Below are 27,475 nucleotides of genomic sequence, written 5' to 3' on the forward strand. Positions count from 1 at the left end.
TGAAGCACAAACGGTTAAATTCCGTTAATTCCATAAAAGGTTAATTCCGGCTATGCTACTATGATAAGATGTCATAACACATAGTACATCACATCTTACTGTGTGTGGGGCTGCGTCACAGTGTCCATACTGACCGCTGTCCAACCAAAGAGCTGGGAAAAGATGGCACTAGGATGCACTATGGGAATAAGGGAAACTGTAAGAGGCAGTGTGATGAATCTTAAAGAAGACTTAAAGAATCTGCTGCTAACATCTTGGTGCCAGATATCACAACAGATATCTCCAGTTAAAGCTTTGATAGGTTGTATACACACACACACACAAACAAAAAAAACACACACACACAAAATGCAAAACACTCATCAGCAGTAAGAATCAGAAGATCAGATTGAATGTGAATTAAACCTCTATCAACGTGATGGAGAAAGAAACAATCAATTTATGATCCAAAATATATACAAGCTCATCAGTTAAGCCCTGATATACAGTAATATTACTTTATATTTTGTCATCAGGTAAAATATGTTTTAATAGACTTTTAATTGGCTTGTCAAAGTGGCAAAAATACTCTGATTTATAAATGTTTATTGAAGTATATAGTATATATATATATAGTATATATAGTAGTATATATATAATTAGTAAGCTACAGGCTTACTTACTTCAATAAACATTTCCGAGTATTTTTGCCACTTTGACAAGCCAATTAAAAGTCTATTAAAACATATTATTTTACCTGATAACAAAATATAGAGTAAGTTATCACAGCCCTGTATCTACTGGCGCGTGACGTCACTACCTTTCGTAGTTTTCCCCCAAAAAGACGCTGCTGTCATGGTGCAGCAACAACCCCCGCCTCTTGCACCTGGATTGGTTCCTAGTCTGCAACCACGTGCCAAGACCAGAAGAGCGAGCCAATCATAGCACAGGAGCCGAACTTTACTTGAATACGGGTGGAAAGAAATAACGCAGCGACAGTTGCGCGACTTTTCCCTGGTGAGTAGTTCACTTGTTTCTGGTACGACGATCTCATTCACAGGCGAATTTAATTTAAAGTTTTTGTTTCAATTCGGTAACTGCAGCATTGAGAATAAGTGTTTAGGACAACAGTGCGTTTAAAGGGTGGGTTATGGATTATGGATGTTGCTTAATACAGTTGTCCTGAAATGTGCCTAGTAATGAGCGAACATGCTAAATTTGGCATTCTGAGAACAATTAAAAATACCAGGAGTCAATTTAGTATTGCGTGTACTGTATGTTTTCTAGTGATGTTCAGTACGTGTCATTTTACTGATTCGGTTCCTCTAAAGAGCGGCGCTTTAAAGTGTATCGAACTGCCGGTTCGATTCTTTTGACTCACCAACACAATGGAACCGATTCCTTTTTTTATTCATGATCATGAGAATAAGGATACTGATTGAAATCGACTGAACAGTTAAAGTAAATTATTAAAAATCTAAGCCTCGGTAATTGTTAGTATACTGTTCAAAATGAAGATTGTGTAGTCACACTGAAAAAAACAAAACAAAACAAAAAAACATAATTTATATGCAATAATAATTAAAATGTACATTTCCAAGTGTCTAGTTTTTAATTAGGACCTTTTGTCTTTTAACTCTGGGGTTGGGGTCTGATTCACAGATCCACCTTGTGTGCACATAGTTTGCACCATCTTCCCAAGCTTCAGGGGTTTCATTCGGGTACGCCGGTTTCCTCCTCTAGTCCAGTGATGTACGTTGTAGGCTGATTGCCATCTCTATATTGTCCATAGTGTGTAAATGGATGTGTGAGTGTACCCTGTGACGGGTTGACACCCTATCCAGTGTTGTACCCTTGTGCCCCAAGTCCACTGGGATTAACTCCAGGTTCCCTGTAGGCCTGTGTGGGGTAAGTGGTACAGAAAATGGATAGACGGTGGATGGTAATGTAAATTCTGTCTTGACCGAGCACAACATCTTCTTTTAAACAACAAATATGAGAGTCTATGGAAATGACTCATTTTGGAGTTGGAGGGAATCAACAGTTTGAGTCGAATCGCCAAGCTATATCAGTATTAGGATAATTTTGACATGACCAGAACACATTTGGTACTCAAATTTTTATGTTATAAAAAAGAATGTGCTGCAGTATTATTGAGCTTAGAGTGGCATAGTGGTGTAGCAGGTGCATGTTCTTCCTGTGTATTTGTAAAAACTCATTTCAGCTTCCATACATTTGCATGGTGCCCTGCAATGGACTGGCGCCCCCTATGTGTGTTCCTAGGATTGATTCTCAATTTACTACAAACCTTCCCAGGATAATGTGATTCCTGAGAACGAATCAATGAACGAATTAACGAATGCTTTTTTTTTGCTGCATTACAGTAGGTAATAGAGGATCTGAAAAGATTATCTGATGATCATATCGAACGCTTGACATGACTGTGCTATTGCATCATAAGAGTCAGTCATTCAGTACTCCACTTCAGGCCAAGCAACACTTATATTTAATGTTAGGAGCCTCACATTCTACTGTCAAACACACTTATTCCTTAAAAGACTCAATTGTCTTGGACAGGTCTCCATATTCTTTCCATTTGCTTTAGCAATCCCTTCAGCTCAACACGGTTGTGTAAACTAACAGGGATTCATGCTGTCACTTTACTTTTTTTTTTTTTTAAAGCATGCTGTCTATTTATATGCCTAAGAATGAATTTCCTTTCGTGTAATTATGGCTAGCCTAGCTAACACTCCCTCACTTACTGTTCTGTGATGGCTATTGTTCTACGAGTCAGACACAGCAATACTTTAAGAACAAAACCCAAACGCTAAGTTTTAAAAAAAAAAAGGTTTTCCCATGTTCATTTTTGCATCAGAATCAATTCGCCTGACTGACTCACTTAAAAGAGCCGTTTACAAGAACCATTTTGTTCCAGATTCATCTATTTCTAAAAAGTACTGAAAGGCTTGAAATAATGTAGTTGCGATCTTTCCTGTTGCAAAATGTGTTAAGTGTCTGTGGTGTCCTGCCAGTTATGCAACTATTTTCTGTAATACTTTTTTAAAAACAACATACTTTTCGATGAAATGCATACCTATGTAAATCTATATTTATTTTGCTTTGAAGTTTTTAACTCGTCTTCTGTTTAGAGAGAATAAATAAAACATAACTTTCTTCATTTTTTTTTCTTCCCAGTTCTCATATCAGAGATTTTTAAGACAAGCATTGAGTGTATGCATTTCTTATACTGCATGCTTGTTCTTTCCTAAGATTTGCATACAGCATAAATTCATTTTTAACCCTATTTTCAATATTTATTATAAGAAAGGATGAAGATTGGACTCGGTCATGCTTTTATAGTTTTATAGACAGTTGTTTTGAATTTGATTCAAGCTATCTGGAATGCATCTAAAAATAGGCTTGTTTTGGGCACATCTACGTATTAATTGATGTTTTTTTTCCTGTTTTTGAGAATTGGTTTGCTTAATTTCTGGTGCATGTGGTAATATAAATAATCACTGGTGACAAAGTTACTGAGAAAGTATACATAATAAGGCACTAAGATTCTCTCTAGCTCTATCTATCTCTCTATCTATCTATAGATATATCTATATATAGATAGAAACAAACCTTTTTCATGTAATGTGCAATGTGCAAATGCAATTGTTTGTAGCAAACATGGTAAAGGTAAAAGGGCTTCCCTACATTTTCATGGAGAAGGCCGTACACACTTAAGCATCCATGTTGCTATTTATATACTAAGCACATGAAAAGAGTTGCAGGATGACCTGAAAGCATTTGAAACAACTATATATAATAGTATACATTTATATGTATATGCACCAAATTTATATATGTAACCACCAGCCTAGTAAATTCTGACTTTCCGTGGAAGCAAATGCTAACAAAAGCTCAACAATGTGACACTTTTTTTTTTTTTTTTGCAAGTTCACAGACCAGCTGAACGAGTTTGTAATGGAAAAGTGATGCACCTCTGTAGCGCTGCAAGCTTGATAGAGACGAGGAAGACGCAAAATCGGCTGCTTGTTTGGAGTGAACTATTTACTATGTCTTACTTTACCGATAAGGCAACTGATAAACAGGATGAATACATTTTGATTTACTTGCAGTGGGATTCAGCATGTACGGTTGATGTTGTGTTTGAGCCGAGGTTCTGTGTGTTCAGATTATCCGAGTACTTCATATTTTTGCAAAAATGAATAAACCTTAAGGGCACTGCAACAGCAAGTCAAGTATGCTTTCATTGTTAAGACCCTGATTTTGTATTGAGTGCTGTATTAGACAAATATTGCCTTAAATTGGCGAACAGCTACAGATCGGATTAGACATACTCTCTTCTGACGACGTTTGTGGCTCCTTCAAAATATATGCTTATTAACAATCTATTTTCTTCTCATGCAAAGCATTCAACACCTCTTGGGTCGTTCTTATGGTTTCTTTGAACAGTTTCTTATGGAAAGTTGAACAGTATTATACACACAGTGTATATGGCGCTTGCATCTTTTTAAGAACGGTGCATCTGTAGTAGGGATGCAATTGAATACATTATAATCCAACAGACAAAAAAACAAAAACAAATATGGAACAGATAAGAAGCTCAAGTAAAGATGACATTCAGCAACATTGCACAGTGGTCCTTAGTAACAACTTGGTCTGGATTGCAAGGTTTTAAATTCATACAACTATGTACTTGGTGGTACAAATAATAGTGACTGTAGTTTTATACTTCTATTCTATAAAGAAAAAAAAATCTAAATGCTTTGATGATAATTACATGATATTTATTTAGCTAAACTGAATGACCGGAACATCACAAAAACAAGTCTTGATCTTACATTTAAAGATTTTTTTACTTCATTATTTTCTTTCATCCTCACACTACCTTTTCCTACCATCTATGGATACAGTGCATTAAGAATCTGCAAAATTCTGTTGTAATATAATATTGCAATATTCTTATAAGGACAATAGCATCCATAGTTTACATCTTATTGTGTTTTATTGCATTTTTATTGTACTCTATACTGTTTGTGTGTACAGCTTTAAAGCTTATTTATTATTACCTATTGTTTAGTCCTTTTATCTCTTGTTTTTCTTATCGCTAACTCTAATGGCTTTGCACAAAAAGCTTTCCGTACTGTCTGTCCTGTGCAAATGGCAAATTAACCTCTTGACTTGACTTGAGTAATGAAATAGGAACCAGAAGCATAACTGCACAAAGTTAAACAAAACTTTGTGACATACGAAACTGGGAGCAGTATTTTATATGGATACCATTTGAATCCGTCTGGTCAGGTGGGAGTTGAGTTTGAGGGTGTTAACATCCTGCCTGTTAAAGCCAGACCATGAATGTGTGAGAAAGCTTACATACCTCCTAACCAATGATTTGAACCTAGGTCAGAAGATGGCTTGCTTATCACATGTAGCCATGCTGTTTAAATGATCCTCAGATTCTAACAATCTGCCTACCGACGTTTCTAGACCGGGTGCTTGATGGTTAATCACACACATACCTTGGCACATTTTCAGTAAGATGTGAATGCTGGGAGAAGATGCCAAACCACAAATAAGTTTTGATAGTAGCTTGTGTGACTGTGATTTTGCACAGGTTGCTTTGAAACCGATGCTGCAATATTATTGTGTAAATTTTAGTTTAGATTTATTTATAAGTATATATGTATATGTGTATATATATGTGTGTGTGCGCGTGTGTATATATGTATGTAATATATATATATATAATGTATGTATGTGTGTGTGTGTGTATGTGTGTGTATATATATATATATATATATATATATATATATATATATATATATATATATATATATATATTAGTGCACAGTCATGGCCAAAAGTTTTGGCAGTGATATAAATTTTGTGTTTTGCGCAGTTTGCTGCTTAAGCTGTTGTGGTGTTCATTCACATTCTTTCTAGATTATTGTGCAGAGTAATCAGATGCATTTTAAATAATTGTAAAAAATCTTAATTGGCCAAAAAAAATGAACTTTTCCTAAAAAAAAAAACAAATTTCATTGGTTTTGGTCCTGGCATAAAATTACCAGCTAACACAATTTCTCTATTCATATGATCAGCACATTTGATCAGCACATCAGCCCACAAATTGAGATCACTATCATACTGATTGGAGTTTAAGAACAGACTGATTACTGTAAAAGGAGAGAAGGAATGCCTCCAATCATTGTAATCTTGTTAGCAATGGTTCCCCCCCCCCCCCCAAAAAAAAAAAAAAAAAAAAAAAAGACATGTAGCTATCATTGCTTTGCATCAAAATGGCTTCACATGCAAGGAAATTGCTAAAAAAAAAAAATTGCACCTGAAAGAACCATTTACCGGATCATCAAAAACTTCAAAGAGAGAGGATTGACTGCAGCGAAGAAGGCGTCAGGACGTCCCACGGTGTCCAGCAAGCACCAGGACATCTTCTCCTGATGCTTCAGCTGCGGAATCGTGTCATCACCAGTACAGAGCTTGCTCAGGAATGGCAGAAGGTGGGTAAGTTCATCTGCACTCACAGTGAGCTGAAGACTTTTGGACAACGGCCTGGTGTCAAGAAAAGTAGCCACTTCTCTCCCAGAAAACCTTCAAGGACAGACTAAAATTCTGTCAAAAATACAGTGAAGCATCCTGAGATCATCCATGTTGCTTTTCAGCCAAGGACTGGGATCACTTAAATTTCTACCCAAAAACACTGCCATAAATAAAGAATGGTATCAAAACGTCTTTTAAGAGCAAAGATCCAGGAGCAATTTAGTGATGATCTGTGCATTTTCCAGCATGATGTAGCACCATCACAAGGCAAGAGTGATAATGAAGTGGCTCAAAGATCATTACATAGAATTTTTGGATCCGTGGCCAGGCAACTCCCCAGATCTCAATCCTATAAAGAACATGTGGTCAGTCCCCAAAAGGCAAGTGGATCAACTACGAGCACTAATAAGGCAAGAACGTATCACCATTGGCCCAGAAGTTAATATCCAGCATGCCAGAGCGAATGTTATCTTCTACAAGGGTCAACACTGTAAATACTGACTGACTGCATATCTTAAATGCTTTAGCCAATAAACTTATGAAATGTCTATCACTGTTTTCCAGTGGGAACATGTGGAAAAATAATCTTTAAATTCTGAATCAGCAAACAGTTTGACCATGACTGTACTATACTACCCTTAACAGGTTGATCGGCTATGAATATTTAATTTGCAATTAAAATTGTTGTGGGACGCATTTTCTCATCCTAGGAACTTTCAGAGAGTTCAGAAGAACTCTCATCTGAAGTTTTCAGATTTCTATTTTTATGATCTTTGCATCCAAAAATTCCTTGATTTCGTATTTTAATTTTTTTTTTTAATTTGTGATGCAGTTATTTGTTTGTTTGTTTGTTTGTTTGTTTGTTTATGTTTGAATTCTAAGTTTTTTTTAATTTGACTGGGAAATTGCAAGCACAGGATTCTTCATTTAAACTACTATGAGTAAAGTCAGACATGTAATTACTTTATATGATAGCTTTGCTCATTCGATGAACTTGAATCGAAGAGGGCCTTGGTTGAAAGTTTGTTGTGATTACATCACACATGAGATGGTCTGCAGAAAAATGTTTTTAAGCTTCTCCATATTTTATGGACTTTATGGATTTTGCGTTTGGTGCTGTGATCTCAAAATCCTAGTGGGATGGATTTACAGACAATTTTTTTTATTTTCTTTTCCCACACATGTTTAGTATACACTATCCTGGGTATTTAATGTCCTGTGATTTTATTGTATATTATATATACTATCTCTGGTGTGGTTTTTGTACTTTATGTAGTCTTGTGTACTGTGCATTATGTAATGTGCAGTGGTTCTGAAGATATCCCACTTTTTCCCAATTTGTACGAGTTATAAAGTGGAATGATAATAAAGCCCACCTGAGGTGACTGGTTTGGCTATTTTTGTCACCATGCTCAAGATCATTACATCTCATTTGTAATTTTGCTTTCATTCTCATTAAGGTTTTTTTTTATTTTGCCAAATTTGGGGTTAGCACTGGGATTTGATTGTATTTTGCTGATTCTGTCTTGCTTGTCTTTTCTTGGTATAGGTATTTGAGGTAATTGCTGTCCAGCCTAATGGAGCATGTCCAAGGGACCTGGAAAACCCTGAGTAATGGGTTTGGATTCAGAGACTCAGTGTTTGAGGATAGCTGCAAGTCTCCTCCTAAAACCAAAAGCTTTCCTTATCGCAGACGCTCATCGGATGATGAAAAATTCACAAATCTCTCCAAAGTGAACACGATCCGCGTTTTTCTGCCAAATCAGCAGCGCACTGTGGTTAGTTCTATCAGTAATATAATCAACCTGCCACCTGAAATCTTAAACCCTTTGACCTTTTTTACTATAGCATTTAACAATTCTTATGATAAAATCTTTTATTATTTACCATTTTCTGTCGCTTTCAAAACTAATTGTCTAACCTGGTCCTCTATGCCTGGTCTGTGTGACTTGGCGTGCTGTGGATTTCTTCAGGTGAATGTACGACCAGGCATGACCCTGCACAGCTGCCTCATCAAGGCCCTTAAAGTTCGAGGTCTCCAGCCTGAGTGCTGTGCTGTGTTCAGGCTTCATCCTGCCCTGCCGAGAAGGTAAACTCTAGACATTTCTTCAAATTTTATCATATACCATTTAGACAATATCATATCACATATAGAATGTAGCCTATACCGAAAAGTGTTTTATTTATTTATTTATTATTTATTTATTCTTTTCTTCTTGTCATGCTGCCAGGTTTTAACTTTAAATCACTGTTTTTTAATCATTCTGTTTTCCTATTTAAGCTTAGACATAAATTTATCAAGGGTAACTTTTGAGCCACATGCACCAAATTCGGATATGTTGTAGACCCCGGTCTGAAGTTTGTTGCTTTTACTTTTCTAAGCAATCCGAGTACCGGTACTTCCGGTACCGGGTCTCAAATTGGCCTTTTTTCCCATAGACTCCCATTATAAACTTTGGAGGTTTATAACTCGGCAAGCTTTCGAACTATCTACACCAAACTTGGCCAGCTCCTTTAGGGTGATACTCTGAACACTGAACTTTTATATACTCTGAACTTTTAAATCGGTGTACCGACTGGCCTTTCGGTTGTACCGCAGCCCCGCCCCCAATATATGCAAAATCAAAAATTAGCACAGCATGGGCATGTCATATATCAAAACACTCAGCCCAATGTTGGGAACTTCCTCAAGAGTATACGGATGACATCACATGCTCGTCTCCACTTGCCTCCAAATGTTTTGGCACCCTAGCTTTCTGTCCACTTGCCTCCAAACGTAACACTGATCCTTATTTCCACTCGCCTCCAAAAAACCCCCGGCCTTTGTGAATACTTGCTTTGTCAAAGCCAACATCAAAGTTTGTCGTGACAAACTTTACAAATCTAGTTCATAGTTGTTTCTCAGATATTTGTTCAAAGGAAAACTTCTGAGAAAAATGCACACCATTTTCCAAGTCGGGAAAGAGAAATTTCGTGTCCAGAATTTGACTGGATTTTACTTAAAAATTAAGATTTTACTTTGACGTAATTTTACGCTAGAGCAGTGAACACTCATTTAATGTGATTTGTATGTTTAATTAAACGAATGAATCTTATGATGTGGATGTGGAAGCCTAGTGGTTAAGGTGTTGGGCTACCAATCGGAAGGTTGTGAGTTCAATTCCTACGTCCACCAAGCTGCCACCGCTGGGCCCCTGAGCAAGGCCCTTAACCCTCAATTGCTCAGTTGTATAAAAATGACAAAATGTAAGTTGCTCTGGATAAGGGCGTCTGCTAAATGCTGTAAATGTAAATGATGTTAGGGCTGGGACTAACCCTAACTCTAAATCATGATGTCTTTGAGTTTCTGTAATTAGTGTTCACAGTCAGAGATGTCAGGTTTTATTTGGCAGCAGTCATCCAGCTGAAAACTTAGAAACAAGCCAGACTATTTACAGTTAGCTTGCTAACTAACTACAGCTGTAGAGTTACAACAGGCTGTAAACAATCTGAATGCTGAAGGATCGGAGCAGAGCAGCCCTTTCTCCTGCTTATGTTTTAGCTAGATATTTAATATTTGCCAGCTAATGTGCCTTGTTGGCTTTGTGTGGACCTTGAATCCTGCCGAATGGGAGTTAGTTCAGAGCACTGAGAGATCAGAATATAGTCTATGCTTCTAACATTTAAACTATCCGAGTACATCTTACTAAATGACCGCCTGGCTAGCTAATGTTAGTTAGCCATGCTAATGTCTTTTAAACTTTGGCAGATACCAAAGGCACTTGGGTATTTGTCCTCTTTTAAATAGTGTTCAGTAAATGTGATCATGTTGTTGTGAAGAATAAATACTCTAATACTGTGGATAGTAAATACCCAAGCAATATTTACAATAACTACAACCAGGCAATATTTACATTCTCTGTTTGTTTAAACACATAATAACTTCCTAAATACCTCATTAGTGTGATTTACATTTCACACATAGACACACAGATCAATCCGTGCAGTGTAGAAAGATAAGCAACTTGCAGTACATGCACGCTGTAGCATCTTTCTACCTGAGATGGCTTCAAATCCCAAAGTGTTGAATTCAGTAGGAAAAGTGCAGTGAAACATGTTTTTACAAAGTAGAACTATATTATCATCAAGTTCCATCATATCAAGTTTGTCTTCATATTTTGAGTGGTGAGGCATGGTTTGGGTAGAAGAACTGATTCTGATCGGCCAGGATGGCTGCCCTCATCGTCCAACTGTTAAACAACATTGCATTGTGAAGTACATGTTGTTTGTGATGTTTATAGATTTACAGTGAAGATTTTGGGTTAGATCATCTATCATTACTTTTAATTCACATAGATTAGCCTACAGGGCAAATAATAGTGTTTTGGACACTAATCTTGATCTTGCTGACTATATTTTTACTACTAAGTAGATAATGGTGTCATAGAAAAGTCAATTTAATGGCAATTTTTTGATTTTGTACTTTTTTTTTTAAACAAGAAAATATATTTAAAATACTTAACTTCTGTTTTCTCCATGATTTCAGCAAAAAATCTCGTGTGGACTGGAACACTGATTCTACCTCTCTGATCGGGGAAGAGCTGCTGGTGGAAGTCTTAGATCACGTACCACTAACAACGCACAATTTTGTGAGTTTTCGTGAAATTCAAAGGCGTTAGTGTCAGAGAACGAACTTGCTTAAGTCTCATTGACCAACCGGTTTATCACCATTAACAGGTACGAAAGACGTTTCTGAAGCTGGCCTTCTGTGACATTTGTCAGAAGTTTCTTTTACATGGCTTCCGATGTCAGACGTGTGGATACAAATTCCATGAGCACTGCAGCACCAAAGTCCCCACCATGTGTGTTGACTGGAGCAACATTCGACAGCTCCTGTAAGTGAGGCCTTATTAGGACAGGATTAGGTTCAGGAGTGAAGACGGGGTAAATCCTTTTTATTTTGCTGTCCAAAATGGAGAAAATGTTTTTATAATTCTTCTCTTATCAAATTTCAATGCAAATTTCGGATTGTTTTTTGATGACCTCAGCAGCACTCTTACCAACAGACCATTTTATTTTCACCTGGTATTTAGTCATTTTTGGTATTTAGTCAGGTTAGGAAAGAACATTTTGTACATGATGTGTGTTTAAAATTTGTTGTTGCTGTTGGTTATATACTTTGCTTTGTCTGCATACTTTTCTCTGGTTACAAAAACAGTAACTTGTCAGAAATAGAAAGAAGGTAAAGGTAATCAAAAGAAAGATCTTTGTCCCCCAAGATGATTGGAGACAGCTCAGTGGTGGCTGATGGTTATTAAATGATGGGGACGGATGGGTGCCTGTTATTGAAGTGTACTTATCTGTGTTCAGTTTTATCTGTTTCATTTCTTGACCTTCTGTTTAATTCTCAGACTCTTCTCATAAGTAAGAGCCTGAAACAAAATTAGTAGTGTCTGTCTACTAAGCTGCTAACTGGCAAGTTCCTTTTACTGAAGAGTGCACCGATCACTAGATATCCACGTCTATGAATATACCCAATAAACAAACAAAAAAACAAATGCAAATGTATGAAACATAAATTTATGCTTTCAGTGTGCTGAAAATATTTACTAATTACCTTGATAAAAAGATAAAATATACTTGGTATGTAAAGACGTTAGCATGACTACCCAGTTTTACACAGTTCAAGCTGGCATATCAAGCACACTGTTTGTCTTCCTGCTGCTTGATATGGTTTGAGATAAGATTACATTTGAGTTTATTTTTGTACCCAGGAAGGACAAGTGAAACCTGCCAGTAAAGTGGAATGGAGTATATTTGTCACATCTACATTACAGGACAATGAAATGCTTTTCTTCACATATCCCAGATTTGGGGGTTGGGGTCAGAGCCATGATGCAGCACCCCTGGAGCAGAGAGGGTTAAGGGCCTTGCTCAAGGGCTTGGTGGTGCTGGCACTTGAACCCTGACCTTCAAATCAACAGAGCCTTAACCAATTGAGCTACCACTTCCCATTACCTTCAGAGACACACAGCATCTGAGTTGGTGCCAAAATTACATATTAAAAGCTTGTTGTCCAATACACGTTTTCTTTCCTTCCATTATGTACTTGCTGTGTACTTGCTAAAGCTGTGAGTCTAACAGAGAAGCCCATAGTAGCCAGGCTTCATTGTCTCTGAGGCTCTAAAGGAATGTTTCACACAGTCTGCACTGTCCATTGCATTTCATGAAGCTATTTAACCAAGCATGATGTATAACCTAGATAAGTCTATATCTTTGTCTTATTTTAATGCATTTTAGGCAAAGCCAGGCTTCCCATGTAGTTTTAAAGCAGTCGTCTCAACTGCAGCCCGTATAAGGCCTCACTTTATATTTACATATGCCACAATATCACAAACATTTGTATTAATAGAAAAGAAGCTGTTAGAAATTTGGAGATAAATGTTTTAGTACAGACTTCAGCAAACAACCAGATGACAGCGCTTTTGTGGCCCTGCTATTGATAGTTTTATGCAAATGGTAATTGTCAACCCATTACATTGGCTGTGTTGGGTTCTGGTGGTGTTTTTCTAGAATCCAGAAGATTTCTAATGGACACCTTACATGAATCTGATGGAAGCCATTTACACAATTCTGATTAGAATCAATGTAATGATGATTTTTTTTAATGGATTGTAATTTTATTTGCAACAGGCAGGTGAGAAGCGGTATATAAAATAGAGTAGAGTTTAACCAAAATTGACTAATGTAGCTAACAAGAGAGGCTTATGGATCAATAATACCATTTATACTTAATGTTTCATAGCATACAATAGCAAAAGAAGAATATACAAGCCTTGGATTTATATTGTCGCCTGAAACGCTTCTGAAGTTTGAAGAAAGCAATTCTTGATTCAAGATGGCCGTCCCTGCTTTGTGATGTCCTTTTGTCTGTTGTTTTTCGATCTCAGTCTGTCCTAAAGACTTGCGGCCATCATTTAAGACCATTTGAGATACTGAAAAACTGAACATGTTTTGAGGCGAGTGTGAGATACATGCGGTTGATTTTATAAAGATAACTATGAGTTGTCGGATTCAGGTAAATAAGCATTGCAGCTCTAAGTGCAAAACTGTAGAAGGAAACATCAGACATCACACCTGTCTTAGCTGGTTGTTAACTGTTAAAAGGGGAAATGTTTAAACTCATTTTGGATGAATTACTCCTTTTAAACACTTACACTGCTGCAGCATTACAGTATGTCAACATATTCCTACTTCAAAATAAGACAGTGTTTATGATGTTCAAGTGTTCATAATAAATCAGTGTTACTTTCCCAGTTTGAGTTATGTCAAAGTTTTATCAAGTGCATAAATGTTCCTGCTTGTTTTCCTCATCCAGTTTGTTTCCCACACCCGGAGAAAGTGGAGCACCATCACTTCCACCTCTCTCATCTCGGAGGATGCGAGACTCTTTATCCCGACTTCCTGCCAGGTCAGTCCTCTGAGGCTGTTTGAAAGCATCAAATAATTTAAAGCCTGTTTTTGGTTTTTAAAGCCTTTTTCTAATATTTTAAGATTTGTAAACTGAAGTAAAGACTATAGTCTTTGTCATGATGAGGTACAGTCTCATACTCCAAAGGCTGTTTGAGGAAGTTTAGACCACGCTTGAAGCTGAATTCCCCTGGAATATGTGGTCATGCGATTTTGGATATGGAAATAATGTCAGACACAACAAGCAGAGTTCCTGTGAAACGAATTCTAACACTGACAAATGAGTAACACAGCAAAATCTCCCTCCTGGAATGACTAGGTAATGCCAGCAAAAATTCTCCAAACTGCTCCCTAGTCTAAATTAGTGACTGCTGCCATCAAATCATGGCTGTGAAAATCACATCGTATCTTCTCTTAATCACCATGACGGGATCAAGAAACGGCTTTACGTTAGTGTGGAGGATTTATAACATTTAGTGTTTAGATTTCTAAGTACAGTAGTCATTTGGGAGAAGCTTAAAAGCTCTTATTGGCTGACCTACATATAATGTGCAGCCTAGAAGGCATAGAGATAGAATCCTAACAAAAAAAACTGTTCTTTCTTGGATTTTTTTTATTAAATATATTAAGATGCTTGTAGTCTGCACTGGTCCAGCCATTTCCAATACAGCTTCACCAGTGGCAGAGTTCACATTCACAGTACAAATCAGTGACAAGTGCAAGAGAAAGAAATTTGCCATATTTTCCTATTTAGTCCAGGTTTTTTATTAAATCAGCCAAGATAAGACCAGTGTCTGCCATTTGCTTTGGAACTACAACATTTAATGTAGTTAACAAGTAATGGAGGTCTCACTCACCAGGAAACATTGTTATAAACATCACGATCAAATCAAAGTCTCTATTCCTCCCAAGGTTCAGAGGATGAACTGATTGATCACTCACTACCTTTTATTTAAAAGGACTTTAGTTGTCATTTGAAGCAATAATATGGAGATTTGGATATGTAAGTACAGAAAAGATTTCTGTAGACTATTTCTCTGATTTCTAGACTAATGAACAAACATTGTTTAACAAACACTAGTTAGTTATTTCTAATCAGCATTGAAATACAAAATTTCACAGGAGTGTGTCTTTTCTAAACTAATGCATTAACACCAATCAGAGGGTTCTAATCAATCTTTAGATCAGAAATTAAACTTCACAAAGCTACATTTCATGCATTTCATGATTTTCCACCACAGTGCTTTGAGGCTCATCTATCTAGCTGTCTCAACACTTTATATTAATCGTGCAGTCTGTGTAATTGTATCAACACCAAACATGCACTATGTTTACTGTGCTGTTGCAGTGTTATTTTTAGGAAGCAGTCTCGCATGCAATTATTTGAATGAAGACCCAAAACCCAATCTTTTTTTTTGTTTTTAGCGCTTATCACAGACACTCAACACCTCATGCCTTTAACTACATTGCACCCTTGCCACCCTCCAGCGGTTCTCTCTCCCAGAAACAGCGCTCCACGTCCACACCCAACGTCCACATGGTCAGCAGCCAGCCTGCGGGTGGTGCTTCATCTGAGGTGAGGAGTCCAAACCTGATTTCACGCGAGTATGCTTATTTCTTTATTTTGTTCCTATACTCGCATGAGGGCTCTATTTAAGTGTAGGCACAGGCATAGTTTAGTGGTGTACCAGGGATAAACTTAGAATTAGGAGGTGCAGGAGCTCCAGATCCATCTTGGGTGGGAGCAGTTATGTGTTCTCAACATTGATGATATGGAAATGTGATAAAGTTTTGGATCAATCTCTTTATTGTGGTACGGACATACTTTAACTAACTACAGCTGTGTGGCCAGACCGTAAGTATTCCCTATATAGTGAATCAGTTTTGGCATTACGTATACCGCTGAGACTAATTGTTAGCGGCCTGGGAAACTTAAATTGTGACATTTCCTATTAGAATCTGACAGCTACAGGCTTGAACTATAATGTCTAAAACACAAGTAATGTAATGGAAACACTGCGTCCACAACGGCACCAGTATTTTGTCCCTTCTCAGCCCTCTCATGGACTATTCACCCTCTTGCCATCTAGTAGAATGTACAGGTCCATCCAGGACACCAACAGCAGTCTCCACATTTCTTCCTTAAGGCAGTCAGATTACTCAACAACCTCATGCTTCTTAACGCACATCTGGGATAAAAAAATGTTAATGTCCTGAGTGTTTATTGTCTTGTGTATATATTGTTCTGTTTTGTGTGTTTATTGTCTTGCAGACTTTTTTATATATTTGCACTTTGCGTAGTTGTGTGGACTAATGCGCTATACAATGATACCTTTTAGTCCAATGTATGCAAGCTATATAGACGAACGGTAATAAAATCCCATTGGACGGGACTTGATTTGATGCCAAACATGATCTTTGCAGGCTGAAAGCCAAGGCAAGATTAGAAAGTAACTGAAATGAAAAACATTTTCACATATAGAAATGTATACTGTAATTTTTAGCAGATTGTCAGAATTCAGCCACAGCCACATATGACTGGGTTTCTCAGACCTCCAAAGGATTAGTTTATTAGTTTTTTTTAAACCTTTTGAAAAACTCTGATATTAAATATTTCCTCTGAATTAAATCTCACCACTGGAGCATCGTTGTTGTGATTAGGAAGTTAGATTGACCGAAACATTTCAGTTGTGCTCTTTTTCAAAAACGTGTGAAAGAACTAGTATTTTTACATAAGGGTTGCTCAGACTTAAAGATCCCATTACAAAGCATACTCTATAACTTGTGCCTTTTATTTAAATATTAAATGTTGGTAACTTGCCTTTAAACCCTTTAGAAAAAAGTCCTAGCCTGGGAATAACAATACAGAACTAATTACATTACCACTAAACTACACTACAGTAAATTGACTAATTTTGTGGGTGCTGAAGTATTTCAGACAAAGAAAAATAAGTAAATAAATAAAGGCACTTGTACAATAAAGCAATGAGAGAAAAAAAATGCAGGGATTGTCTTAAATTCTTTAGGGATACATTGGCTAGAAAATAATGAGGATTTATATTTTAATCAATTGTGACCAAGACCTAGTATGAAATACATTACATATGGATACAGCATCAATTCAACCTGTTCTCAACTAAACATACTTCTGCATTTCTCCTTTCCCAACAGGATGCCAGGATGGACTCGGGTAAGAAAATTTATAAAAGAAAAATATTTCTTTATAATATAAAAAGACATCTTCATATTCATTTTGTCTTACTTATATTGCCTTCACTTGCCTGCACAGGAAGACCTCCTAATCTCAGTCCCACAGGATGGGCTCAGGCTAAACCACCAGGCCTTGTTCACAGAGAAAAGGCTTCATCTAATACTCAGGAGAAAAACCGAATAGTGAGTTTAAATGTGTTTTTAAAGCTCTTCTTTTGAAACTGTGTGTAATACAGTCACACGCTGTAGTCATTTCTTTAAGTCTGTCTTGATCTCTTTGAGCAGTTGATCAGTGATGAAGGCTAAAGTCGACATGTGTGTAATAATATTGTGATATATTTTGATTTTCAACACATAGCATGTGTTGTTGTGGATAACAAGCTTTGCATTTTGGATTAAATATCTGATATTTTGTTCAAAGGTTTGTGAATTTTGCTGCCTCTTGGACCTAATTAATGGTCCACTGTTGTAATATAAAAAAAAGCAACAGTGAAGTTCATCTTAAGAAAATGTTGTGATTTGATAGTAAAGTGTAGTTTTGGCACATTTTTTCCTCTTTGGCAGCATTTTGGGTGAAATCCTAAATTTCTGTTAACTTTGCTGTGATCTCATACCTCTGCGATAGAATTTGGTGGTTTTTCTCTATATATATTGTAATATTTTTAATTTGCATGTTAATAGAATAATTGCTTCCATCATTCTCTCTTTTTATTTGTTTATTTATTTATTTTTTCTTTGACCAGTGTTTTTTAAAAAATAAATAAATAAAATAAATTTTAATTCAAAGCAAATATTGAAAATTGTATTTAAAGCAGTTCATGGTGCATAATTTGGGTGCAAACACTGTAATTCCTTCCCACTCAGCGGCCCAGGGAGAAGCGAGACTCATGCTACTACTGGGAGATCAATGCCAGCGAGGTGGTTCTGCACTCCTGTATTGGATCAGGGACATTTGGGACAGTTTACAAGGGGAAATGGCACGGTAAGCATGGCAGGTGTTTAACATGGTGATTGAGATCAAAGGAAAAATGTGTGTGACTGATTGTAGAACAGTTGCCTTGGTTAGTTTGTAACTAAGCACACAAAGAAAGAGAGTTTTGTTGTGTCTTGGGCAAGTTTATTGCAAAATTTCAGTGGAAATTGCACCACCTTTTATACACGCTGATGGCATTTACTCCTCCCTTTCAGAAGCCTTCATTTATACAACATGCACCGTTGCATAAAGAATACATGGTGTTAATACCCTGACTGTGGGCCATCTAGAAAGCTGGCAACTGCAAGGGATATATGATATGATCTGATCTATTATGATATGATATCTCCCCATCTTCTCCCTCTATGGGCCTCGTTCACCTGCTCCGTACCTTTCCTTACTGTATTAACTGATGGACTCTAGAATTTTAAGATTAATGTAAATGGCACGAGTCCGATAAGCGTGAGCAGACCAACTCAATATTATGGAATATTTGGTGAGAGAAACGGGCACCAGATAAGAGCAATTTGGAGGAATTAAAGCAGACACCTTGCACACATTCTTGTCTAGTCTGTAAGTAATGTCTCTTTTTTTTGTTTGTTTGTTTTTAAAGCTTAAAAACAAACCCTTTATTATTTCATATATAAATTTGCAGATAACTTTTTTTTTTTGTTAGAAAGCTCAGGTTAGAGCTTGGGTTAAAGGATGAAACCCCTGGAGTAGATCATTTTATGGGGTTTGCTCAACGTTCCTAATGGTGGGTTTTGGACTGGTGATGCATTTTGAAACTTTGAGCCATCTCTTCAATGTATTATGCAATATGTATTATGTCTTGTTATGAACCTATAATATCAAACATGTCTTTGGGGAAGTGAACAAATCGATATGCTCTTTTCTTATTTCCTGTTTTTAATGAGGTGACAATAAACCTGAGGAAGTCCATTTGACTTAATCATAATGTGCATTGTGTGTGAATGTTATGACAAGCATTTTAAATTTTGACAAAATGATTGTTATATTATGACTAGCTCTGTTGAAGAAAACCGTGCGTTTGTCCTTGCTAGTGATGAAAGTGATTTCATGCACTGATGCAGTCGGCCATCGTTATATGGAAAATTGGACATAATGCACTCAGATTATGATAACATCCTAAATCCTAGGACACACAGTTGTAGAGAGATCCTTCTCTTCTCTCCTTTATCAGTGATGCTTCTTTAGAAGCTAGTGGTCTTGTTAACAGTTTTCACAAAAAAGATTTTGTTCACAGCCTCATTAGGAAGCTGCATTGAGAGAGAAAGTGTTGAAAGCTTTTCTGTGCGAAGTGCAGCCATGTAGCAGGTTCAATAAAGAGTTTACTATTTTTGAAACAGACATCATGCCATGCTTTTTTCCCCCTGAAGCTCGTATGTATTTATAGGATATACTAATATAAAGTATTTCTGTTAAGTCTGGAACAGTCTGTCGGAGCGGAGAGCAGACTGATCCAAGACTCGAACAGAACAGTTGTAGCGTTGCCCCTTACTTTCCTCAAAAAAGTCAAATTTAACTGTAATAAATATTTTTCCTAAAATCTTCACATTCAGTCTGACAGAATATCATTAACTGTTCTGTTTAAAGATTTAAATGAAAGTTTACTTAAAGCAGTTAGTGTGATTTGTTGGCTCCCATAGGAAACATTATATTATAATAAACAAACAAAAGCTTTGCTTAATTAGTCAACTTCTGACAGGACCTTTGTTGTGTTCAGGTTAAGCCTGTAGATTAACAGGCAAAGATCCTGAAATTTGTTGGGGTTTTTCCTGTAGCAAATGACTGTGTGTGTGTGTGTGTGCATGCGCTACAGAAAGAACTGACATTTGTAGTGATGGTGCAGTGTATTCTGAAGTAAAGGAAGGGTTAACACGTGGCACAAAAACAAAACTAGTAAACCTGAGTAATAACCTTCCAGGTTGTTGGCCATTTAAGTTCTTTTGAGTGACTGCTACCATTCAGGTTTTCCTTTCAAACGACTTGCCCACCCTTGCTTTTGGTTTACCCAGTCTTATGCAACTTTTGGCCAATAACCTAGATTTACAAAGACATTTTGTATATAACAATGTTCTGTAGATCTGTGTTGAACCCATGAAAAACTGGACGTACCCTGTGTACCTCATTTAGGAGATGTTGCTGTGAAGATTTTAAAGGTCAAAGATCCTACACCAGAGCAGTTTCAGGCCTTTCGCAATGAGGTGGCAGTTTTAAGGTGAGAGATATGGGAAGATTAAAATTCTCCATTAAAATGTCAAAAAGTTCAAAAAGTTTTTTATATGGGATTCTGTAGAGCTTATTCTGTAAAACAAAAGAATGTCACCATTCCTAGTCATAATTTACAATTACTTTTCATTTACTGTTAGCTACTGATGGCTTCTGACTATTGCATGCGCTTTTACTCAGAGCATTTCTTTAGAATAAAGTTTTTAGTTCTGACCTGAACTAACATCTCACATTTCTCTGATCTAACCGCTACAGAAAGACTCGGCACGTCAATATCTTGCTGTTTATGGGCTACATGACCAAAGATAACCTGGCCATTGTGACCCAGTGGTGTGACGGAAGCAGCCTCTATAAACACCTGCATGTCCAGGACACCAAACTGAGGCTGTTCCAGCTGATTGACATCGCCAGGCAGATCGCTCAAGGCATAGAGTGAGTAAACATGGAAGGCTTTAGAGTTGTAATAATCAGCAGCTCTACTGTCGTTGATGGTTACGATGCTTCATAGACATGGCATTACAGTAATAAGGCATGTGCCATAATGCAAAGGTTAGGCTTGAATATTCATTGCGGTGTGTTGAGCAGAGAATTGTGGACTTGAGAGCCATGCTTAATGAGGTGGAGAGTCATTTTCAAACGGTGTGAAGCATTTGTGCTTTCCATAGCGGATTAAGTTTGGACTTTTTCCACCCCATCAACAATTGAATGTTTCTGTTTTTAGAAAACAGGAAAGGAGTTCACTCAATATAGGGGTGTTTTATATGTAAACATAGAGGCATTTTTTTCACTTGACATAGAAGGATGGTTTTACTGGAGTGCAGACAGTAAATATAATGTTGTCAGTATGTTGTGTTGTATCTCATGGTTGTTAAGTTTTTTTTCTTTTCCCTTCCAGCTATTTGCATGCAAAGAACATCATCCACCGGGACATGAAGTCACAAAGTATCCTTTAAATAAACTCTTTTTAAATGGAGAAAGACAATTGAGTGAAAGGTAATGGTTACTATGAAGCCTGTGTTTTTTAAATATGCACGACTGTCTTGTTCTTATGTCACCCAAGCACTTTTTTTTTTTATTTTTTATAAACTAATACCTTGAATAAAGTAATATAATTAAATGAATTTGGGGAATTGGGAGCATATTTGCCTCCCACCTCAGGGGATAGTGGATTGTTTCCCCACCTTTGCTCTGTGTGTACAGTGTTTTGTTGCATGTTCCTCTGGGGGTTTCCTCTGTTTATTCTGGTTTTCTCCCCAGGTCAAAGACTGTGGGCTGATTGGCATCTGTAAAATGACACACTCTCTAAATCGTAGTGAAAGTGACGTGACATACGGCTAAGCATTGTGACACACAGCAGTGAACACACACACACTTTGAACACACACCCGGAGCAGTGGGCAGCCATTTATGCTGAGGGTGTGGGTTCGGTGCCTTGCTCAAGGGCACCTCAGTCGTGGCCGGCCCGAGACTCGAACCCACAACCTTAATGTTAGGAGTCAAACACTCTAACCATTAGGCCACGACTCCCCCTTCCCCTAGTGTATGAATGTTTTGGCAATGGGTTGGTACCTTGTCCAGGGTGTCCCCCACCTTTAGCCCAGGTGCCCTCATGCCTCTGTGTATGCAGAATATGGATGGATGGAAGAGTTCTTACGCAGAGGAATAGTTTAACACAAATGTGCATTTCCACCCACTCATTATTTGATCAGACATATGAGACATGTTTCTTTTTTTGCAGTGGATCCATTAGTTGAAAGCAGCCAACCAGTAATCACTGTCTAGTATCTAGTAATCACTGTCTTTCCATAGTATTTATGGTTTTTGACTCCATCTAATCAAAAGGCAATTGACTTGTAGGGATAGGATGCAGAAATTTCCTAGAAAAGAGGCTACTTTCCCTTTGCCTTGCTGAACTTTGACCTGTGAGCAAATACAATGGAAGTAGCTAAGACTGAGGGCTATTTGGAAATTAAAAATAAAGGCACAATTTACTTAGTACTTAGTCAAGGTCACGCTCAATTTTTTCCTGAGTGTATTTCGTTGTTTGGGTGGACAGTGACTGTCTGTCCGTCCACTCACACGCGCTAGGGTTTTTGTTTTAAAATCCATCGAGTGAATGGTGGTTCTGCAGGTGGAAACAGCTTGTTGATGAGCGAGCGGTCAGAGGACAAGAGGCTGACAGGAAGTGACACGTCAGGTTCTACTCATGTCAAGCAAGAACAGGATTCCGGGGCTATATTGGGCAGCTGAAGATTGGAAAAAAGAACAGTTGATGTTTTTACTGTCATCTGTGTGTATGTTTATAGTTTAGGATGCAAATATCCATTGTGGTCAGTATACTGGTTGGCCATAGGTCAAAGAACAGCATTTCAACAATAGTAGGCAGTGGCATGTAGTCGCCAGGATTATTTGTTGCAAGGTGCTTATGGTGCTGTAAGTTATTTCAGCCCTTAAATCACATGTCTAGACATCTTCCTCCATGAAGGCTTAACAGTGAAGATTGGAGACTTTGGTTTGGCCACTGTGAAGACACGGTGGAGCGGCTCGAATCCAGTAGAGAAGCCTTCCGGATCCATTCTTTGGATGGTAGAATGAAGAAAAAAAACTATTTAAAATATTATTTAATGATTTGATTGGACCTGATTGCACTAATAGTAACATATTCTGTAACATTTCTGTCCTACAGGCTCCTGAGGTGATCAGGATGCAGGACAGTAATCCATACAGTTTCCAGTCGGACGTTTACTCCTACGGTATTGTGCTTTATGAGTTGATGACCGGTGAGCTTCCATATACAATGATTGCGAACGGAGACCAGGTAACTACACAAATCACAGAGAAATGATTTTTATTAAAAGCTCATCTCATTAGTGCCTATATTTAATATGAAAAAATAAAATTATGATGCATGCTAACGAGTGCCAGATTTCTAGCAAAATTATAGCAAAAGAGTCTTAAAATAAATATAATGCCACACTTTTTTGCATTCTTTTGTGACGCTTTTCCAAGCTTGTACCACAACTTCTTTCAGTTGTATGTTTTTGGGGGGTTTCCTCCCTTCAGTCTCCTCTCTAGGAAGGGAAATAATGCTCATCTTAAGTTCTGGTGACTGACTTGGTCACCTTCCACTTGAAGTCATATACAATGTACTTCATACATGAATGTAGCCCTCATCCACGTTGGTTTTTTTTATAACTTGTGCAGAGTCCAGATGCTAAATTTAGCCTCAGACATGAGTGGGCACTGGGCATCCAGCTCTGCTTGGTAATTTGTGGCAGAGGAACCTCCCTCATGCATTTCTTTGGACAAACTGCACTCTCACGATCCTATCCTGGCAACATTCAGCTCTCTCAGCCCAAGCGTCTAATCACTTTTGCATATTTGGTAAAAAAAAAAAAAAAAAATGCTGATTTTTCTCTTGCTGGCTTTCCAGCCTGGGGAAACTTAATTATGCATTTATGGGTGTATATTACATGCTGGAATAATTCCAATAATTTCTTTTGTAGATCATTTACATGGTAGGAAAAGGTTACTTGTCTCCAGACCTAAGCAAGCTGTACAAGAACTGCCCCAAAGCAATGAAGAGACTCGTCGCTGACTGCATCAAAAAGTCGAAAGATGACCGGCCGCTGTTCCCACAAGTAATCACTGACGTTATGTCATTTTTTTAGTCATGAAATGTGTTAATCACCACAGTTTTACTTCAGCTCTATTAGAAACCACCAGAATTTTGCAGATTTGGATTTTCAGTCAAAAATCTGTAGTCATTTTAAAAATGGCAGAATTCTTAAAGGACTGAAAAACTCTAACCCTGATTGGTCAGTAGTGCCAGCTGATGAAATAAGCTTATATTATGTTCCTTCTAATATTTGATCGTTTCTAAAGTAACATTTATAGCCACTTATTGACTTTAGTGTAATAAACTTAAACAAGGTTATTTATATAAGAACATGACAAACTTGGTGATTTGACAAGCTGCAAGTTTGTCTCATTAACTCAGTAAGAAATTAAAGAGGCTGGCGAGGGAAAGATGCTTTATCGCCGTTCTACATTTAGGACAATTCTGCTGTCAGGGACAGTCAGAATAAATACATTTAACTCCCCGTCATACTGTGAATGTTTGTGTACATGACCAATTCAGTTTGAATTTAAATTCTTAACATACCTGTAAGTGATAACCGGAACCAACTTGTGTCTCAGATGTTTCACAATGTTATGTATTTAATAATTGGAAAAAAAGACAAATTGTTGTGGTAAAAGAGGAGAAAATGTGTCGAAAGTGGTAAATAATCAAAATCACAAAGACCTATCTCCCTGCTGTTGTTTATTTTCCCATAACAGCATGCCCCATTTTTTTTTTTTTTTTTTTTTTTTTTTGCCTTAATTGCATTGTTTCTAATTTAACAAAGTCTTATAAAAGCAGGTCATATTTATTTTATATAATTGTTGTTTTTTTTTTATTTGAATCTTTCCTTGCCTCTGTTATTCTGGCTTGCTCACTAGGGATATTTAATTTTAAACTTAATTTTTATATTCTGAAATTTTGCATTTCTCTAAAGCTGCTCTGAGACAATGTCCATTGATAAAAGCGCTATACATGTAAAATTGAATCAAACTGAATATCATTTATTTTCAAGTGATTTATACATACACAGTAAAAAAAAAAACAGTGCAAAGAAATGGTTTAACCACACCACAGGTACCAAAAGCTAGGAGTTAAACACACTTACTGTCCTAGACAAACATGTATTTAAACAAAGAGCTTTTCTGCCATAATAACTATTCACTCAGAGCCAAAATTTCTGATGGTTTTCCAGTGAACCACAAGGAACATTTTAGGTGCCGTGAAGCCACAACCATCACTGAGACCAGGGTTAAGTTAAATAAACTGTCATTACTCTGGAGTCAGACTGTAAAAGGTTGACAGGATCATCTGAATTTAAATGACATCGCATACTGATACTTGTTCCTTTATTCTTCAGATTCTGGCCTCAATAGAGCTGCTGCAACACTCGCTGCCTAAAATCAACCGCAGCGCTTCCGAGCCGTCGCTTCACAGAGCCGCTCACACGGAAGACATCAGCATTTGCACTCTGACCTCCAGCAGACTGCCTGTCTTCTAACATGGCTGCCTTCTTATTTATGCACAGGTTCCTTCTGCTAAACCTGGAGCACATCAATCACATTAACGTATTTAAATTATTTCCCAGAACAAAGCACCAGAGTAGAAGGAGAGCAGAGTTTCTAACGGTTCAGATGAAGTGAAGAAGATTGAGTCTTCACATGTGACTGTGTTCCTTTAAAAGGGCACATTTTATTATTACGCTTTATTTGTTCTGGTGTGATGAGGTATACTACATAGCATTAAATACACCATTAATAAACTATGACTGGGTTTTAGCTGTGGAACTGTATGTAGCAAATGCTTTATCATAAATATTGGGTCAACTAAAATGAGATTGCTGCTATGAGTTGTTACTCTAAACACACCAAAAGGGTAGTGTTTTGTTTATTTTATTTTTAATAATCACCCAAAAAAGACAAAAAACCCCGAAGCTATTCATCTGGAATGGTTGTCAGATATTTTGAAATCTCTGATTTTAGCTCTGCCCCTTCTGCAATTCTCACAGTAATCTTTCTGCTGGTGCTCTCGTCTCAAATTAATTTTCTTGCTCGAAAGATGCTGCTAGGTGCTGCATTTTCTATCAAGAATGGTTCGAAATAAATTCAAAGTAGATTTCACTACAGCGAACAAGAATACAGTTTACTAGATTAATTTAAATTTAAAATATTGATCTGAAGTTGTACAAATTTAGAAATGCCAAAATCAGCTTTTGACACATTGCAAATTTTGGTTTGGTTTGCTTTCCCAGGTAAAAAATTCCATGTACACTTCCTTACCAAATGCAGCACTTTTTTTTCCTACACCAGGAAGAAAGCATGCATGTAACCATGCAGAACTGCACATTACACCTCTTGAGGGTTGGCTGAGCTGCAACACTATACCCAAGCACAGAGTATTATCCGATACTAAAAACCGATCCGATAGTAACTTCCTCTCAGGAGCCGAGGCCTGCGGGCGGGATTTAAGACCTGTCCGTATCTTTACATGCACTTGTGTTGGGTTCGTCAAAATAATACACCTTCACAGCATGATACACATCATTCACCTACTAATCCAGTGTTTCAGGTCTATATTGGACCTGATTTCCATACAGTATTGGATCATTCTGTTCATTTTACAAATCCATGAATAATTTGTCCTTCCTCATTCAAAATTCTTCTCTGTTCATTTTTTAATGAGATTTAAATCTGACCTAGTGAGGGTTTGGTTGTCTAAAGAGCTGAGCTCTTATAGACTTGTAACTACACACTAATCATAGGAGACCTAGTGAAAAGTTTTGCCCCATCTAACTAAAACTTTTTTTTCTATTTTCTAGAAGTTGCAGGTCTACAGGTAGTTTTTATCACTTTAAGGTCTCATAAAGTTAGACACATGCTTACATTTTTTTTAAACCTCTTTGCTGAGTATCAGTTATTTCCCATTTTAACGTGTTGTCTTTTTAGGGTTGTATAGAAATTTAGGAATAAAAAATGAGAGCATATCTATGATGATTACTGAGAAGACCTTTTCCTCTGTATTTTGACCCGATATTCTTTAGCGAGGTCCAACTTGTGCACTTGAAAGACTGTTGCTTTGTATTTTAATAAAAGTAAGATAAATATACAGTTCTGTCTGATTTACTGTACAATCTGAGCAAACTGCTGTCTGGCTATTATTGTCTCCTATTTCTAATGCAGATATTTGGTGTATCGAGGGCATGAGAAGGTGTTGAATGTTTATTTCTTGCCTTTTTTGTTTCCGCTAACTCTGCTGATGTGACTTGAAAGGATCTTCTTTGCTTAAATATAATTAACAGACACTGATTTATTTATTTATTTATTTTTAAAAAAAAATCGTATTTATATCGTATTATACGTTTAAGGGTACCAGTTTAAAGCTATCGGTTTAGCATTGTGCAAACTGCAGGAAGGTGA

The 27,475-nt window shown here is 37.1% G+C and overlaps 1 protein-coding gene across 1 annotated transcript; it reads left to right on the forward strand.

Annotated features, from left to right (window-relative positions):
* Positions 1-880: 880 nt before the first annotated feature.
* Positions 881-27,166, forward strand: raf1b (Raf-1 proto-oncogene, serine/threonine kinase b). Its single transcript, XM_060858079.1, has 17 exons — positions 881-996; positions 8,102-8,330; positions 8,526-8,641; positions 11,078-11,180; positions 11,269-11,426; positions 13,910-14,002; positions 15,427-15,577; positions 17,173-17,191; positions 17,291-17,394; positions 18,076-18,193; positions 20,342-20,426; positions 20,693-20,869; positions 21,333-21,379; positions 22,905-23,023; positions 23,124-23,255; positions 23,944-24,078; positions 25,420-27,166. The coding sequence occupies exons 2-17, from the start codon at positions 8,130-8,132 to the stop codon at positions 25,558-25,560; spliced, it is 1,899 nt and encodes a 632-aa protein (XP_060714062.1). The 5' UTR covers positions 881-996; positions 8,102-8,129; the 3' UTR covers positions 25,561-27,166.
* Positions 27,167-27,475: the final 309 nt, after the last annotated feature.

The sequence above is a fragment of the Tachysurus vachellii genome, chromosome 22 (assembly GCF_030014155.1).
Source record: "Tachysurus vachellii isolate PV-2020 chromosome 22, HZAU_Pvac_v1, whole genome shotgun sequence".
NCBI lineage: Eukaryota > Metazoa > Chordata > Actinopteri > Siluriformes > Bagridae > Tachysurus > Tachysurus vachellii.

Coding starts and splice junctions, on each gene's coding strand:
- raf1b (XM_060858079.1), top strand. CDS start 8,130: ATGGAGCATGTCCAAGGGACCTGGAAAACCCTGAGTAATGGGTTTGGA. Junction 8,642..11,077: donor CATCCTGCCCTGCCGAGAAG/GTAAACTCTAGA, acceptor CCATGATTTCAG/CAAAAAATCTCGTGTGGACT. Junction 18,194..20,341: donor TTACAAGGGGAAATGGCACG/GTAAGCATGGCA, acceptor TACCTCATTTAG/GAGATGTTGCTGTGAAGATT.